At 31.2% G+C, this 16,507-nt stretch overlaps 1 protein-coding gene and 1 pseudogene across 2 annotated transcripts in view; both read left to right on the forward strand.

Annotated features, from left to right (window-relative positions):
- The window catches only part of Rme-8 (receptor mediated endocytosis 8), a 175,301-nt gene that overhangs the window by 147,103 nt on the left and 11,691 nt on the right, over window positions 1–16,507 (forward strand). For both annotated transcript variants that reach the window (XM_087168523.1, XM_087168524.1), the window contains 5 exons: window positions 7,632–7,832; window positions 10,091–10,172; window positions 14,264–14,306; window positions 14,387–14,548; window positions 16,293–16,472. In XM_087168523.1, coding sequence (XP_087024649.1) covers window positions 7,632–7,832; window positions 10,091–10,172; window positions 14,264–14,306; window positions 14,387–14,548; window positions 16,293–16,472 — 668 coding nt within the window. The remainder of the gene's footprint in view (window positions 1–7,631; window positions 7,833–10,090; window positions 10,173–14,263; window positions 14,307–14,386; window positions 14,549–16,292; window positions 16,473–16,507) is intronic.
- LOC147806904 (uncharacterized) lies at window positions 2,587–4,293 on the forward strand (annotated as a pseudogene).

The raw sequence follows: 16,507 nt of genomic DNA on the forward strand, positions 1-16,507 counted from the left end.
AGGCGAATGCAGTGGTGCAATGCTGTGCCAATTGGGGAGGCCTGTTCCAAATTGAAAGAATTGGCTTAAATTGTGCCAAAAAGGATATTTTCCCCTGGATATCGCCAAGTCACAATTTTACGCCAACCAAGCTACAACGAGCGCATGCATATTTTACTGTGAGCTGAGTGTTCTTTTTCTTTATTATTTGGTTAGTAGCATTCCATTCTTTTTGGTTCTAAGTTGATGAAAGAAGAATAAGAAACATGACTTCAAAAAGTAAGTACCTGTTATTCAATATTTATTTTAGATTTGTGATAAAAAATCTTTATTTTTTTATAAATTTTTTTAATGCAATTAGTAATGAACGAATTTTTATCTTTATTAAATACATACAAAGGTGCATAGCGTTTTTCAAAAGCGCTTATTTTCGTTTTTTAAAAGTTCTTAAATGTGCTTTTTTTCATTAGGTGGTTTTATAAAGTACTTAACTTTTCCTATTCCAAAATGATACATATTTTCTTTACCATAACGATTTTCGCCATTTTTCACTATTCATGTAACCTACATCCATTTTCTTATCGTTGGCGCGTAGCGTATGAAAGCGGATCATTTTACATTTTTAATGAAATGTTTCTGGATTTGCTGGCTCATCATACATACTGAGCTAGATTCAGTGGGAAAGGATTCTTGCACTCTCATGTGCAACTCTGCTTCATTTTGCAACATATTCTCAATTTCAGGCTTCTTTTTCCACTCCCTGAAATGGAACCGAAATTTCACTTGAATTTTCGGGGACCAACTAAACATTGCCAAATTTTAATAGCAAAAGAAAATTTTATTTCTCTGGTTAATTTCATGGTTTTTAAAGCAAGTGCTGTCGTCTTCGTCAATGGCAAGCTATTCTATTTATAGATTAATGCCATGATCTTTGAATTTGACTTGGGGACCATTCACTAAGTACATATTTTCTTGTTGATCCTCAAAGCAGGCAAAATTCACAAAGCTTCATGACCTCAAAACTTCCATCTCCCTGTTATTTATTAAATTTAATAAAGATAAGAATTAATTAATTTTTTAAACGTGAACTACGTACATTTTTATCTAAGGAACCATCCACTAATTGCATATTTTTTTTAATTTATTATATTTTTTTACTAATATTTTTTTACTTATTGCATTTTATTGTATTATTACTTTCAAAATTTTTAGTGCTCTTAATTTGTTTTAGGAAAAAATTTAAAAGTATTTAGAGGCAATATTTTGAATGCAGCAAAAAATCTTATATTATTCAGATTTGTCATTCAAAAGTACTTTAATTCATCTCTTAATGATTTGATTTAAAACAATAAATGTAAAAAAGTTTAATTATTATAGATTTGTGAAATATTATTAGTGTAGCGACAATATAATAATTTACTTCTGACATAAATTTTTGGCTTCAATACTCATTGTATTTGCTCTTAAAAATTATTTAGTTTTTTTAAATCAATTCATTAACGAAATATTGTACTAAGTAAAAAAAAAAATTTAAATATTAGGGTCCATAAACTAATATACATTTGAAATATAAATTTATTAAATTTTTTAATTTGTGATATAAGTTTATTTAATTTTTTTATTTGTAATATAAATTTATTAATTTTTTTTATTTGTAATATAAATTTATTAAATTTTTTTATTTGTAGTATAAATTTATTAAATTTTTTAATTTGTAATATAAATATATTAATTAATTGTTTTTTAAAATCTAAGTGTAGGTTGCGGCGCCAATCATCGACGTTACTTTTGATTTAAAATAATGATGTTATTCTATGAAAAGAAAGTCTTAACGAAAGAACAAAAAACATATTCAACTGAATTGTCAACAATTTCAGTAACATAAAATTATTTTAAGTGTTAAGATATGATTTATAACTATCCCAGCCACTGAATGCTTTAAGATATTAAAAGGGATTGATGTTTTACTAACTTGTTTCAAAAGATAATTTTACTTTCAAGACAGTTTTTTTCCCCTTCAAATATAGTAGAATTTTGTATTATTATATCAAGTGTTATTATGTTGGCGCCTGTTATATTAAGTTATTTAATAACTTAGCATATCTGATTTTTTTTTTAAAAATTTCAATTTAATCAAAAATATCATGCAAGTTTTCATTTAAAGTATTAACAAAGTTTACATTTAACAATAAAATCTTCATTCAAGAATCAAAACCACAAAACTAAGATTTAAATGTATTGCATGTAGCTTAATGTTCATAGATTCATTTAAAGTTATATAAGTTAAGTGATTTGCATAATTCAAATACTTTCATTACATGATGAGGGAACAATTATAGCTATATTGGGACAATCGACTATATTGTGCATTATTATAAATCTCTATTGTACAAATATTATAAAAAAAATAATGTATTTTTATTTATGTCTAATTTATTATTTTAGATGGTGGACGATGTAGTAAATTTAATGAAGATGTATTAAAGGAGTGTGACCTAAATGGAGATCTAATATCAGTTTGGTGTATTGTAGGCTCGAAACCAGATGAGGCTATTTGCACATTTTGTAATATGACTATTTCTTGCAAACACCATGGATCTACTGCAATCAAACGACATTCAAAAAATGCTGGTCATATTGATAAGTGTAAGAATCATCGTGATAATGAGGGAATGCTCATGAAATCAACACTTTGACAAGAATTGACTTTTCCAATTCAAGAGGAATAGACTGTATGATGACTCATAATGAAAAAGTGTCTGCTGCTGAAATACAGTTTGTTGTCTCTTTGGCAGCGAAAGGAGTTTCGTACTCATTTTGTGACGCAGCTGCAATGTTATTTCCACAAATATTTTCTGATTCTAAGATTGCTAAAGACTTTTCGTGCTCTAGAGCTGAAGCTTCATACCTTATTTCAGATGGTCTTGGTCCACATTTTGAAGAAAGTCTTCTGAAAACTTCAACCAGCAGGGATGGTGCTCGCTACAAAAGGATAAAGCAAGCCCTCAAAGATAAATTGCTTTTGCCAAAAGCTCTTTTTTTAAGAAATATTTTGGCTATATTAAACAGATTTTTAGGTCTTTTCCAAACTGAGACACCATTGAGTCACTTGCTATATGATTAAATGGTGTCTCTAGTTAAAGCGTTGTTAGGACGGTTTCTAAAGAGTTCTGCTTTTCTTAGTTTGTCTGGTCAGGACTTAAAATCATTAAATGTAGAAAATGCAGAAATTTAGCTAAATTCAAATTTAATAGATGTTGGACTAGATACCACAAAGGTGATGACATCTTTATCTTCTTCAGAAGAAAAATCTATGTATTTAGGTGCCAGGTCTTTTTATTTGGCATGCGCTAAAAAGTTATTAAAAGCATTGCCTCTTGAAAATAGGTTACTGTATCATCCTAAAGTGTTGCATCCTGTAATGAGAATGGAGGACACTTCTATTAAGTCAATAAGATATCTGGCAACAGTAACCCCATCCAGTATAAAACCTGAAGAGGCATCTTTGTTACTAGATGAATGGACGAGGTTACGTGGGGAACCAGAAGGTTCTGACTCAAATGAATATGCATCAATTGATGTGTTTTGGAAAAACTATTTTGCGAAGAAAGATAATTTGGGAAATATCAAGTATCCTCTTTTAACAAAGCTTTTTAAAGCTCTTTTGTGCTTACCACATGGGAATGCCGATGTTGAAAGAGATTTTAGTGTGAACAAAAAACTACTTGACAATAGGGCAAGTTTTAATTTGTATAGTGTTAATGGTTTGAGACAAGTTGTGTCACATATCAACAAAATTGGGGGTTTAAATAACTTTAAAGTTGACAAAGATATGATTAAAGTGGCTAGTGCAGCATTTAAAAATTATTCTGCTCGATTAGAGGTTGAGAAAAAAGAAAGCGAAAAGAATGTGAAAACACTAAAACTGAGGAAAGTAGATTGAAAGCTGCCGAAATTGATTTGCAAAAAAAATTGAAGGCTTCTCAGGATCTCTTAGCCGCAGCTGAAAAAAATATTAAAGATGGGTTAAATAATAAAGACATGTCGATTATAGAAAGCGGACAGATCCTTTTATCTGAGGCTAAGTCAAGGATAGCAGAATATTCAACTGCATTGGAAGATACCAAAAAGAAACTTAATTTGTTAATGCAGGGACCTTCAAAGAAATGTAAAAAATAAGATATGTTATTAATGAACAAAATTAAAAATTCTTGTTTTAATTCTTTTTATTAATGTGCTCCAAATCTTTGTTTCGCTGCTCCAAAATTGCATTTTTGTTGCTCCTAAGATGCTCCAACACTATGTTTTGCCACTTGCACCACTGCGAATGCTCTATCCCCTGTGCCAGAGCGGCTCAGATGATAACTTAAGTTACAAATCAGTCATGGTAACACACTCAAGGATTCCAGTGCCCTTAATTGTGATTCGATTTGGTCATACAGAGAAGAAAGTGAAATAGACATTTGAGATTTAGAGTTTTGTATCACTAAAGACAAGAGTTCTCGGATGTAAAATTCAACTAAAACATCATCCTTGCTTAATCTATTTTTAAAACTTTCAATTACTTTTGGGTAATTTTTGGCTGCAGCCGGATAACTCAAAACAAGTTCTCTCGCACGAGAATTGTCAATTGTACACTGTATAAGATATTGAAATTTGTCGCCAAGATCTAAAGTTGGATCGTCATGTATTTTCTTAAACATTGACCAAAATGATAACCAGCCTTTTATACTACCGTCATATTTGGCAAGCTCAATTTTAGGAAGTTTGAATTTACGATTCGGCTGTTCTAAGTTTATCGATGAATTTTCTTCATTAAGCTCTTTAAAATATTCGTCAAAAATTGTTTTTACTTTATAATAATTATTACAACAATCATCAATTAACTCACTTTCATTTTCAATTTCTTCTTCTGTAATATTATCGGACTGTAGCATAAGTTCCAATAATTCGTTATCCAACTTTTGAAGCTCTTCTTTCTTTATTTTCAGCGTTTCAAATTTAGCTTTAACCTCCACCAAATCTTTGGCTTCGTCTGATTTCATTCCATTTAAAATCTGATTACTTAACCGAGTGAAGGAGCTTCGAACAATCTTCCGTTGCTTTTGAATTTTCTCCATTGTAGTATTGAAAATACTTCATATGCAAGTTCTTCTTAATATCACGTCCAGGTCACCCAAAATGTTGCGAGACTCTATCGGAAAGTAAAATATTCCGTCGTTCTCTACTTCTCTAAATAATAAATCTGACTAAATAATAACGCTTCTAGTAAAAAAGAATAACATTTTATATACAAATTAGTTTTCAGACGATCATTTCTTGTTCCACAAAAAGAAGAATAAAAAACGTTGCCATAGCAACTCGGCAGTTTTAACAGAAAACAAAAGTTAGTTTTTAGCTTACATAAAAAGAATTAACAACTTTTAACAGTAGGCTCTATATGGAATTGTCAGATTTCGATATTCATTATTTGGCCAATATAGGCCCTATTTTGGTCCAATAAAAAATGACATAGGCCGTATATAGGACCAATATTAAAAAATCTAGGCATCCCAGTATCGGTGCAGGATTACATAGGACCCATATTGAGCCCAACTGGGACCAAGGGAGAATTGTTGCTAGGGTTGACTATATTTTTTCAATATTCTGTGCCAATTTACTATATTTTGCTTTACTATTTTGGATTCCTGAAAGAAAAATGCCCAGAAAGCATGCAACCTTGTGTCGGAATTTTCTTTTTATTGTCACTAAAATATTTGCACAAAAACCTTTCTTCAATGAAGCAAAAATATTGCAGTTTCGAACCTTGCATCCTAAAAAGATTTTTTAAAGCTTTTATTTGCACATAAGTAAAATGGTCACTTAGGTCCATAATGATGTTTTAGCTGAGGTCACACTAAGGATAGTATCGCGTTGTCCATTAAAATTTCAGGACAAGGTGGATTTTGGCTGAGAATACTAGACTTTGTGAAAAGAAATCTTATAATGACCCAGAACTAAAGAGAATAGAAGGGCTAGTTCACTCCGCTCTTAGAGCTGAAGCTACGATTTCCCTCCTCATGACGTCACTGTGTCCACAGATCTCGGAGATCGCAAGCAAAGATATGATAACTTTGCATCTTTCTCTTTGTAAAAATAAGTTAGACTTTTTCTGGTTATTAGCCTTCAAACTTTACGTAATTAACACATTATTTCCGTTCATAAACATAGTTAAAAAAAAACTTACTTGGTTATTATATTAAAAAGAATACCATTTTAAACTTATAAAAATGTTTTGCTAGTTGGTGAAAATGACACGATAAATACTTTATTTTAAAAAGTTCAGTTTTAACTTTAACTATTAAGAAAAATGAAGGCATATATTGACACTTTTTTTATCTACATATTCTTTTATAAAGATAAGTTAAGTTAAATTTAGAATCCCTGATTTTAAAATATGTCGTTAATAGCAATTTGTTCATACTTAATCATTAGGAAACATCAACCTTAAACGCTAATTACTGAAACAAAATAATAATTTAGGTTCATAATGACATTAGAAATTTTACAATTGTTTATAGACATTTAAATTTACGATGATATAATACATAGATATTTAAATTGAAGAGAATATAATTTTTTAAAAAAATCATAAATATTTAGAATAACTACATTAAAAAATATGTTATGAAATTAGGAAAATTTCAACTATATACTATATACTTTATTTATACTTTTTACTTACATTTTAATTTTCTTTGACTTTATCCATTTTTTAATTCTTTTCACCTGCCTTTCTTTATGAAGTAACGAGGCGGTTTCTATTTAGATAATGAATTTATATAATTACGACAGAATAAACGTATTGCTGTTTTCTATTAACTGTGTCATTTTGGAATCCATTCTTTGCATAGTTGTTCTTTTACTTTAGGGAACACGCGAAAAATTATACTTTTTCCTTTTGTTTTTGTATCAGAATTTTTGCAAGTTGCAATCGCGCAAACTGGCATTTCGATAATAGTTTTAAATTCCTGTAAATTCACTGCAAAAACTGAGGAAAGTCATTATAGAAAATAACAAATGTCTTAGAATATCTCGCAAAAAGAAATGATCCAATATTAGTTAGAGCTAGTAAGACCAAACGCTCCGTTCTTGAAGTAAAAGTGCGAGCTTTGCGCCAAGGTGACGTCACTAGAGTGACGTCGGAGGATCGGTGCGGCTAGAGATACTTCAAAAGAGTGAACCAGCCCTTCTATTCTCTTTAGCCCTGATAATGACCTAGATTTAAGATTACTTTCACCTTGAGACTAGCATTATTAAAGGATATTTTCACACTTGAAAATCCTAAATCAGCCTCAATTTAAGGTTTTTATATAGAAGGTTGCTTACCAAGGTTTTGGATTAGGGTAATGTGCGTAGAATAGAGCAGATTGTCACAAATCTTGTTTTAAGCTTAGAAGGTTTACACGTAAATGGCATAACAAACCTTTGCTGAGTGAAAATCAACCTTATTTTGCTATCTGCGTGGTTTTATCAAAAACAGTCATGTATGTAGAATCTCATTTATAACTTATAATTTACTCTTATTGACTCTTGTTAAATTGGAAAAGCTGCTTTCTTTCTATGCTTATAATTAATAATATTTAAGTACTAATAAAAGCAACTTTCGATAGGTGCTGTGATATATCTCTTAAATCTTTTTTGTAATGCATCGTCGCCTGATATCCGCGAGCTAACAGCTGGCCTGTTAGCCAAAATGACATCGGAAAAACTGTTTGGGCCGAAAATTCGACTGACTCTTTTGAAGTTTTTGCCATCCCTTTTCATTGATGCCGTAAAAGATTCTCCAGAAACTGCTGTTCACATGTTTGAAGGTTAGTTCATATTTTTATCATCTATAAATTCTTAATTACAGTTTTGAAAATAAAGGCATTTTGAAAAAATTAAATATTTAAATTATTAGGTATAAAAATTTCAATTGATATGTTACTTGTACATAAAACTTGAAACATGTGCAATTTTTAATTTGAAAAGTAGAAGGAAACATTAACTTACGTTCCCCTCTATTACTATTGTTCATATGTGTTTAAATAAGTAAGATATCTGGAACATTAAGCAATTTACATTCTAGTCAAATTTGCACTGTAAATCATTGAAATTGCTTTTTGCTAAATTGTATAATTATAAATAAAGCAGAATACTTATGTGCGTGTATGTACCTTTAATACAAATTCTGAACCAATTTACACCAAATTCGGTGTATATACATTGAAAGACATGGAGGACCTGATTGCCTACTTTAAAACTCTCTTCGATCACCAGCTTCCAAACTGCATCCCAAAGGAAGAATTTTCCGATGAATTTGATATTTATTTTATAATATGAGTGATTTTTCTAGTTTACCGCTCTAATTAATTAAATATTAGTTGTTGTTTTTTTCCCATCCTTATGAATCTTAGATTTCCTATGTTAGGTAATCACAAGTAAAATAAAAATTAATAATATTGCAACTTATGGGAATGAAATCACGATTTTAAAAAAAGCGTCTTAACTGGTGATCACCTACCTCTGTAGTCAGTTTCATATTTTCAAAATAATATTTTGTGAGAAAAAAAATGATCTGAATATAGACACACGCATTTTATTTTATCTCATCATATTAATAGAATTTTTATGCAACAATTGTAGCTCCCTTTGTTTTTACTATTTTTTTATTAATAGCCATCCTGATTAACTTTTGATTTATATTAACCTCTTTATTATAGTGCCTTTCAGTAAACACTATTCTATAGAAAACAAAAACTAAAGATAATGCAGTTGACCCTTTGATGCCGAGAGGACATTGTTGTCTTTTTTATATATTTTTTTTCTGATATTCTAATTATTATAAGCAATTATTTTTTAATTATAAAAAGCAGTGTAATAGTGACTGGAAAAAAAATCTGGTAGATTGATCAAAATTATATTTGTATTAAATATAAAAAAAGTAGTTAATAAAGAAAACATTTTCATTTATGCTAAGAAATTAATAATTGATTTTGTAAATTAAAGAAATTTCAATAATGAATAACTGTTTCACATAAATAATTGCGAATTTGAAAAATTATTTTTTGGAAGTGAGCCGTGTTTGGAAGACTTTGTCTTTGTCGCAGAAAAAGACACCAGTGTTTCATGCGGTATTTCATAACCATAAGTTATTAAAAACTTAAATATAATGTTTTTCATTTATTTTAACCTAAATTAATACAAAATAATAAAAAAAGAATGAAAAATATGTTTATTAAAAATTCTACTTCAAAGGAGTTGAAAGCTCTCTATTTTTCTGTTTTTATTTTCATTGACAACTGCCATATACTTTTGTTTTCTTTAACGACTGAATTTTTTCTGAGATTTTCCGTTGTCTGGAATTTTAACTAATTTCGAATTCCTTCACGCGGTTGAACTATTACTGTCTATGCAGATGGAATTAAATAAGCAGTTGCAAATATTTTCTCCCAGAATTAGTTTTGGAGATATCTAGCATGGACATAGCCAATGGATTTTGCCAGTTTCTCCTGTTTTTCGTACATTTTTAGAAAATTTCCTAAAATTTTTGTAAAGATTATTGCTTGCTTGCTTGAATAATTAAATATTTATAATACATAATGAAGTGAACCTCTTTTATAGAAATCTGTTCAAAACTTTTTTTTGTTCTAAAATGTACAGTTTGTGTTTATTCATAGCTCTCTTTTTAAATTAATTAAAAAAATATTTTAACTATTTTTTAATTAAATGCCTATTAATGCTAGAAATTATGAGTAAACATAATACATAACACTTCAAGTACATTTAATGTCAATCGTAACTGGAAAATATTAGTTTTCCTATTTTGAGGACTGTAAAAATCCCTAAAATTCCCTATGTGTAAAATACATTATGCAACAATTATCATGAAATTTATATTATTTCGTTAAATGTACTGCATTTTTTCCTATCCATGTTTGCAGCTATGCATGAATCTAAAAGAAAACATATTAATGCTTAAATAATATGTTTGTTCTGTGCCATTTTGTTTGGACCTAAGCTTTGATTTATTTTATCATTTTAGTTAAAATATAATGAGCAGTATCATAAGATATGTATGTTATTGTAGGAACCCAAGAAAATCCAGAATTGATTTGGAATGATGAATCACGGGAAAATCTGTGCTCTATTGTTGAAGAAATGGCAAATGAGTTAGTATTGTTTTGTTCATCCTTTATTATTGTGAAAACAATAATGCTTCTAATATTCCAAACAATGCAATACATAAAGTTAATTATTTTCCTAAATAGATAAAACCAAAAATGATTTAAATAAGTACATGTTTGAAATTAACACTAGAAGGACTGAAACTTAGTATATACCTATAGTGCCCAAAAGCAGTCAAAATGACTGGATTGTAGAAGAATAACTTATGTGTAGAGAAATTTGTTTTAAATAAATTTTTAATATCATTTACAGTTATATAACAAGTTATTAGTAAATATTAACAATAAAAAAAATATATGTTGTACAAAAGTCACAAAATTCTAAGAAATTTTGTCATTATGTACATTGTTGTTTTTCTAATTGAAATTAAAAAGCAGTCAAAATGACTTCCTGGGGCAATTTATGTCAAACAAAAATTGTGTCAATATTAGCATTTTTTTTTCTGCGGATGGTAATTAGTTTAAGATTAATTTGAAATGTGATAAATTTGTTGGTATCAAATGTTATATAGTTTGTCTATGGTAAGAACTCCCCTCGCCACAAAGTCTGAGATCATCTGCTGCTATGGAAACAAGAATGGCGCATTTCAGAGTGGGTAGCTTCTCTTCACTCTTAACACAATAGACCGGAGAAAAAGATTACCTTTGTCTAGCCGACCCGAGCCATAACCTGTCCTAAGCAATGACCCCACTCCCATACTTGAAATATTTGTGCCTAGTTTCCGTAGTCACCGCAACGAGCCCAGACGAATGTCATGAGGAGTTCTTACTTTAGACAAACCATACATCTACAGAGTTCCCAAATGGTCCTCTCATCCTTCCAAAATCCTTTTTTTTTTAGAGTAAAAACAGTTTTAATTTCCTTTTTAACATTTTGGTCCTCTTTTGAAATATTTAAAAATCAGTTCAAATGTACATTAAAATTCTCAATTTGAATCTAATCAGTTTGATGAGATACATTTAAATTGCAATGTGCCCTAACATCGCGTACAGTAACATCACTATCAGTGAATTAAAGTCAATATGTTTAATTAAATTTTGTCACATATTTATATAATTTTTATTGTTGAATTAGCTTTTTACAACTGTAGATTATTTATAAATGTGAATTTTTTAAATGTATGTATGTCTGTACCGTAATTTCACACATATAGTCCGCACCATAGTATAGTCCGCAGACCCGATTTTATGTAAAAAAAAATTCAAAAATCGTCAGATAGTCTGCGGACTATACGTTCGAAATTACAGTATTTTAATACGGCAATATTAATGTATTTTAGAAACAAAGAACTAAGTATAAATAGAAAAAAAGTACTTACTTACTAATATGCCTTCAGAAATAAAACGCTAAATACAAATAAAAACAGTGCTTACTAATTAATCACACATTCTACTACATTAACGAAAACCTTCAAAGTCCGATTCATCGGTATCAGAATTAAACAGTTCTAATATATTTTCGCAAAGAGTGCCCGAAAGTTCATTTTCAGCATCACTATCTTCACTGCCAGTGATTTCCTCGCTTTCACTAACAATCCCGGCTTTTATAAATCCCGATCGGATGGTTGACACTTTAACACTTTTCCAGGATTTATCGACCCATTCGGCAACTTCAGTGTACGAAGCGCATCCCGTATTTCCTCCTTTTGTGAAAGTATGTAAACCTTCCGACATTCAGTTCTCCCAGCAAGCTCGTACGTGGGACTTGAAACTTTTGTTCACTCTAATATTCAGAGGTTGCAGGATTTTTGTTAAACCTCCTGGAATAACGCTAAGTTCAGCACCAATGTTTTTTTTTTAACTTCCGCCTTTACACTGTCTTTTATGTGTGCCCTCATGGAATCCATAATTAGTACTCCTTTGGAATTATAAAAAGGCACCTTCTCTCTTCTTCCAAACTTCTTGAAACCAATCGAGCATAATGTCCTCGTTGCACCAACCCTTTTCATAGCAGCGTCTTACGACGCTTCGAGGATAATTTTCCTTGGGAATTGTTTTTCTCTTAAAGATTAAGAGCGGCTTCAACTTTGTGCCGTCAGCACAGCAGGCGAGCATCTCTGTGAAATGGGTCTTTTCTTGACCAATTGTTGTTATTTATAATGTTTTCGCTCTACAAGTATCAACGGTGCGATTCGGTGGGCAATCAAATGTTAATGGAACTTCGTCCATATTTATAATATTTCCTTGTAAACTGAAGGAAAGAAGCTTTTTTTTCATCTACGTCGTCCGGAACAGCCTGACACATTGTCGTTCTGCTGCGAACTCTCAAGTTTTTACGACGTATGAAGCGGTAAACCCAATTTGTATGTATGTCGGTTGAGTAAAAAGTTTTCCGCCAAAAAAAAAAAAATCCTGAAAAATTACAAATACATACAAAATCAGCAAAGCTAATGAGGATAGTAATCTCTATTCAAATCAACAATAGTCTGCCAATGTTTTGGCAACTTTTCTATCCCTTCTGCGAAGAACTGGGGGGTGCGCAAGTCCAGAAAGCAATCGACCTCATTTATGACCTCGTCATATGAACGGAAGATTGTGCCATCAAGATGCAGCTGCAGATATGAAAACAGATAGTAATCCGAAGACGCCATGTCTTGACTCTATGGTGGATGTTGCATCAAATCCCACTACAACTTGTGGAGCATCATCATGCCGGTCATTGCACTGACATGTGGTCGGGCGTTATCTTGATGGAAGAGAATCACCTTCCTCCTGAACTCGTTTTTCCGTTTTTGGAGAATGGCAAAGCTAACTTTTATTAGCATATTGCTTTATTTTGTACTGTTGATAGCCTACCAGCTTTTCAGGTACTCCTTGTAGATAATTCCAGGACAATACCACCAGATACAGAGAGGGACCTTCTTGTTAGTTAGCGTTCGTCTTGCAACCGAACTTGCATATTCCCTGGGTGCTGACCACCGTCCTCTACGACTAGTATTGTTGTAGTACACCCATTTTTCATCACAGGTGAAAATTCTGTCCAGAATGTTCTCTTTTCTTTGATCTCTGAGCAGAACCAAACAGGCCGTTTTTCTCTTGCTCTTGTCTTTAGCAGTCAATTCGTGAGTCACCCAAGGGTTAAACTTAAATGTTGGATTTATGCGTTTGAGAGCATTTGCTATTGTTTTTTGGCAAACGTCAAGCTCTAACGCAATAGTTCGTGTTGAAAATTTTCTGTCTTGAACAATAATTTGCTTTAACTGGTCACAATCAAACTCAAAATGGTGGCCAGAACGTGGTTCTTCTTCAATGTTGAAATTCCCAGTATTAAACTTTCGAAACCAAACTTTTACTGTAAAGAAACAGTATTGAAACCTAAACTTTCACACATTTTCTTGTGCATCAAATCCCACTACATTCAGCTTTTGTATTTTAAAGCTGACCTAAACTTTCACACATTTTCTTGTGGCATTCAGTTGCACTGAGTTTATTTCGGAACTCATAGTACATAATTGGTCTGATCTGATCTGTTTACGTGATAGCTCCATTTTAAACGCTTTTTTGGTGCACAAGATGATAAAGTTTTGACAAACAAATTACACAGTTGTGTAGTTCCAACTTTCAGCTTTAAAATACAAAAGCCCGTTTCAAAAAGAGTTAACCACCACTGGAATGGCTGCTGCTGGCACGGAGGTATTTATCTCTGGCCGAAAACTTTTCAGCTTTAAAATACAAAAGCCCGTTTCAAAAAGAGTTAACCACCACTGGAATGGCTGCTGCTGGCACGGAGGTATTTATCTCTGGCCGAAAACTTTTTACTCAACCCGATATATATATGCATATAAATAAATAGAGAGAGATGGTAAAATGATTTATAGAAATGCATTTTATAGGTCTTCTATTCACCCTCTACAATGCTTTCTCAACTAATCGGAAAATTAATATTACAGAAAAATACTGATGTGGGACAAAGAATTCATAGCTTATTTATATTTACATACTTATTACATTATATTACAATAATTTAAATTTCAAAATCGCGCATCCTCTTGATAAACCTTTTTTTTTCCGCTTTGTTTACTTGTGTATTAATTTTTAAATTGGGCAAAAAATGATGGCATGCAATATTCTCTTAGGCACTACAAAGTTCAAAAGGACGATCCTCAAATTCAATGGAAAGTAAGTGTCTTTCTTTTCAAAACTGTCTTTGTGTTTATGACTATTTAAATTGATATAATCTATTAATTGTCGACCCATAGGCTCCAAACGAGTCCTGCTTTGCCATACCCGAAAGCCAAGTGGCCGGAGTTTATCTACGTCTGTTTCTTCAGAATCCCAATTGGGTCCTTCGAAAGCCGAAGGAGTTTTTGACTGAGCTTTTGGATAGACTCACCGAAACCATGTCCAAGGACAGTGTAAATGTAAGTTACAACTTTCCTACAATCAGTGACGTGTAGCTAAAGTTTTAATCTCCCATGGTTTGCAAAAGTAAGTCTCAAAATTCATTATTTTTGTTAATTATAAAGGTTCTGAGGAAGAGATTTGAGTGCTTTTCCAGAAAGTCACATTGACTTTTTGTTTTAATGTGGAAAGAGGACAAATAAAAAATTGCTATGACACATTGATATTGTATTGGTGATATTCTATTCTCAGCTTTGTCATGCTGAAATACGCATAACATATTTCCTATCATTTAAAAAAAATCCTTTTTCAATAAATAAAAATCATTAATATAAATCTGTAATGTTTTTATACCACAACCTTGAATTGAGTGCAGAATAAAGTAAATTTTTTGAGATTCCCTCTTAGCATAGAATTTGAAAACCGCTACAGGGTTGCTAATCTTTTGATTTCAAAAAAATTTGTTATGATTTCTCCCGCTTTCTTTTCCACCAACACATTTGAGATCCTTTGAAACATTGATCCAATGAGATCCTATGAAAAAGATCCTTGGCATTAAATTCAATCAATTAATAGCCAATACATTGATTCCTTTATTTTCCTTGGCAAATGAATTACACTAACAGTTAAATTTCAGATTGATAAATTTCAATACAAAATCAGATTTAAAAGAACAAGAGTAATCTTGGTTTTGTTTATATAAGATATAATATGCTTTTAGTTTTCATGATCCTTTATGGATCATGGATCTTAAATCTCTTTTAATAATTAGCACAAGTAAAGTTGGCCCAATAATTACAAAATATTATGAGCGGAAAATCACAATTTTACAAGATGACACTTGTCATTAAGCTTTACTTTGAGTAAATAAAACAGAGTAATTATTATTCTGTTTTTTTACTATTTTTTTTTATCTAGAACATGTCCAGATCGAATTTTTTATCTAGAACATGTCCTGGTGGTCCAGATTTGACCTGCAGACCATAGCAAGATGATTGTACTCTGAGGATATCCCGGAATTCCGGGTTCAAAAACTGGAATCAGTGAATACTAGTTTTGCCCAAATATCGTTAAATTCGGCACATTTCAATGCCATTGGTTCACGAACTTCGCGAATCAAAAACTTATTATTTGACAAAATTATTACTAAATCTCGTTAACAATATGTTCATATGCATTTTTCCACAAATTATGTAAAGAATTACGTCCCACGTTATTCTTCTGCCAATTAGATTGTTTTGGTTTTGCGGATTTTCGCCATTTTGAATATTTGGAACAGTGCTGGAATCTGCTAGTATCTGCTAGTATTCACATGAGGCTAATAGCAAGCATCGATTTTCGTATTTACCTGATTTGAAAAATTATCATTCCAATTCGTATTCATGTGATTTCAAAATCCAATATCGTGACTTGAATTAACACGTTTTTAAAACCCAATATCGCGATTCATACTCATGCAAGTTTGAAATCTAATGCCTCGATTTGTAAAGTCCAATATTGCGATTCTTGTTAGAAGTTAGTCTATTCTTGAATTTGTTACTCTAAAGGTGTGATATATTTTGCACTAGTAGGTAATTTAATTATAAATGCAAGAAAAAATGTGTTAAATATGAAGTCTATAAATTGATTTTTCACTCATAAAATTTTCAGGGTTTTTCACTTTCTATCACATTCACCCCTGCCATAGTTTAAAAAAAAAAAAACCTGATCTAATCCATTGAAAAAAATAATAATTTTTGTTTTAAGAAAATGTTTCTATTTTAGAGTGAACTCCTGGAAACTTTAACTCAAGCATTAGTGTGCCTCCTGACAGCTCAGCCATCCCTTCTTGACCAAGTGCCAGCTCTGGGACACATTCCTCGCATTTTACAGATCATGTCCAGGCCTAACGATGAAATAGCCAGCTCCTGTCTCCAAATTGTTCGACAATTTTCAAATTCCGATGTAAGTGGGTGCCAATACTTCTTAAAATAACCATC

This window comes from Parasteatoda tepidariorum, chromosome 7, assembly GCF_982258835.1.
Source record: "Parasteatoda tepidariorum strain Cologne lab strain chromosome 7, Ptep-v5.0, whole genome shotgun sequence".
NCBI classification, from domain to species: domain Eukaryota; kingdom Metazoa; phylum Arthropoda; class Arachnida; order Araneae; family Theridiidae; genus Parasteatoda; species Parasteatoda tepidariorum.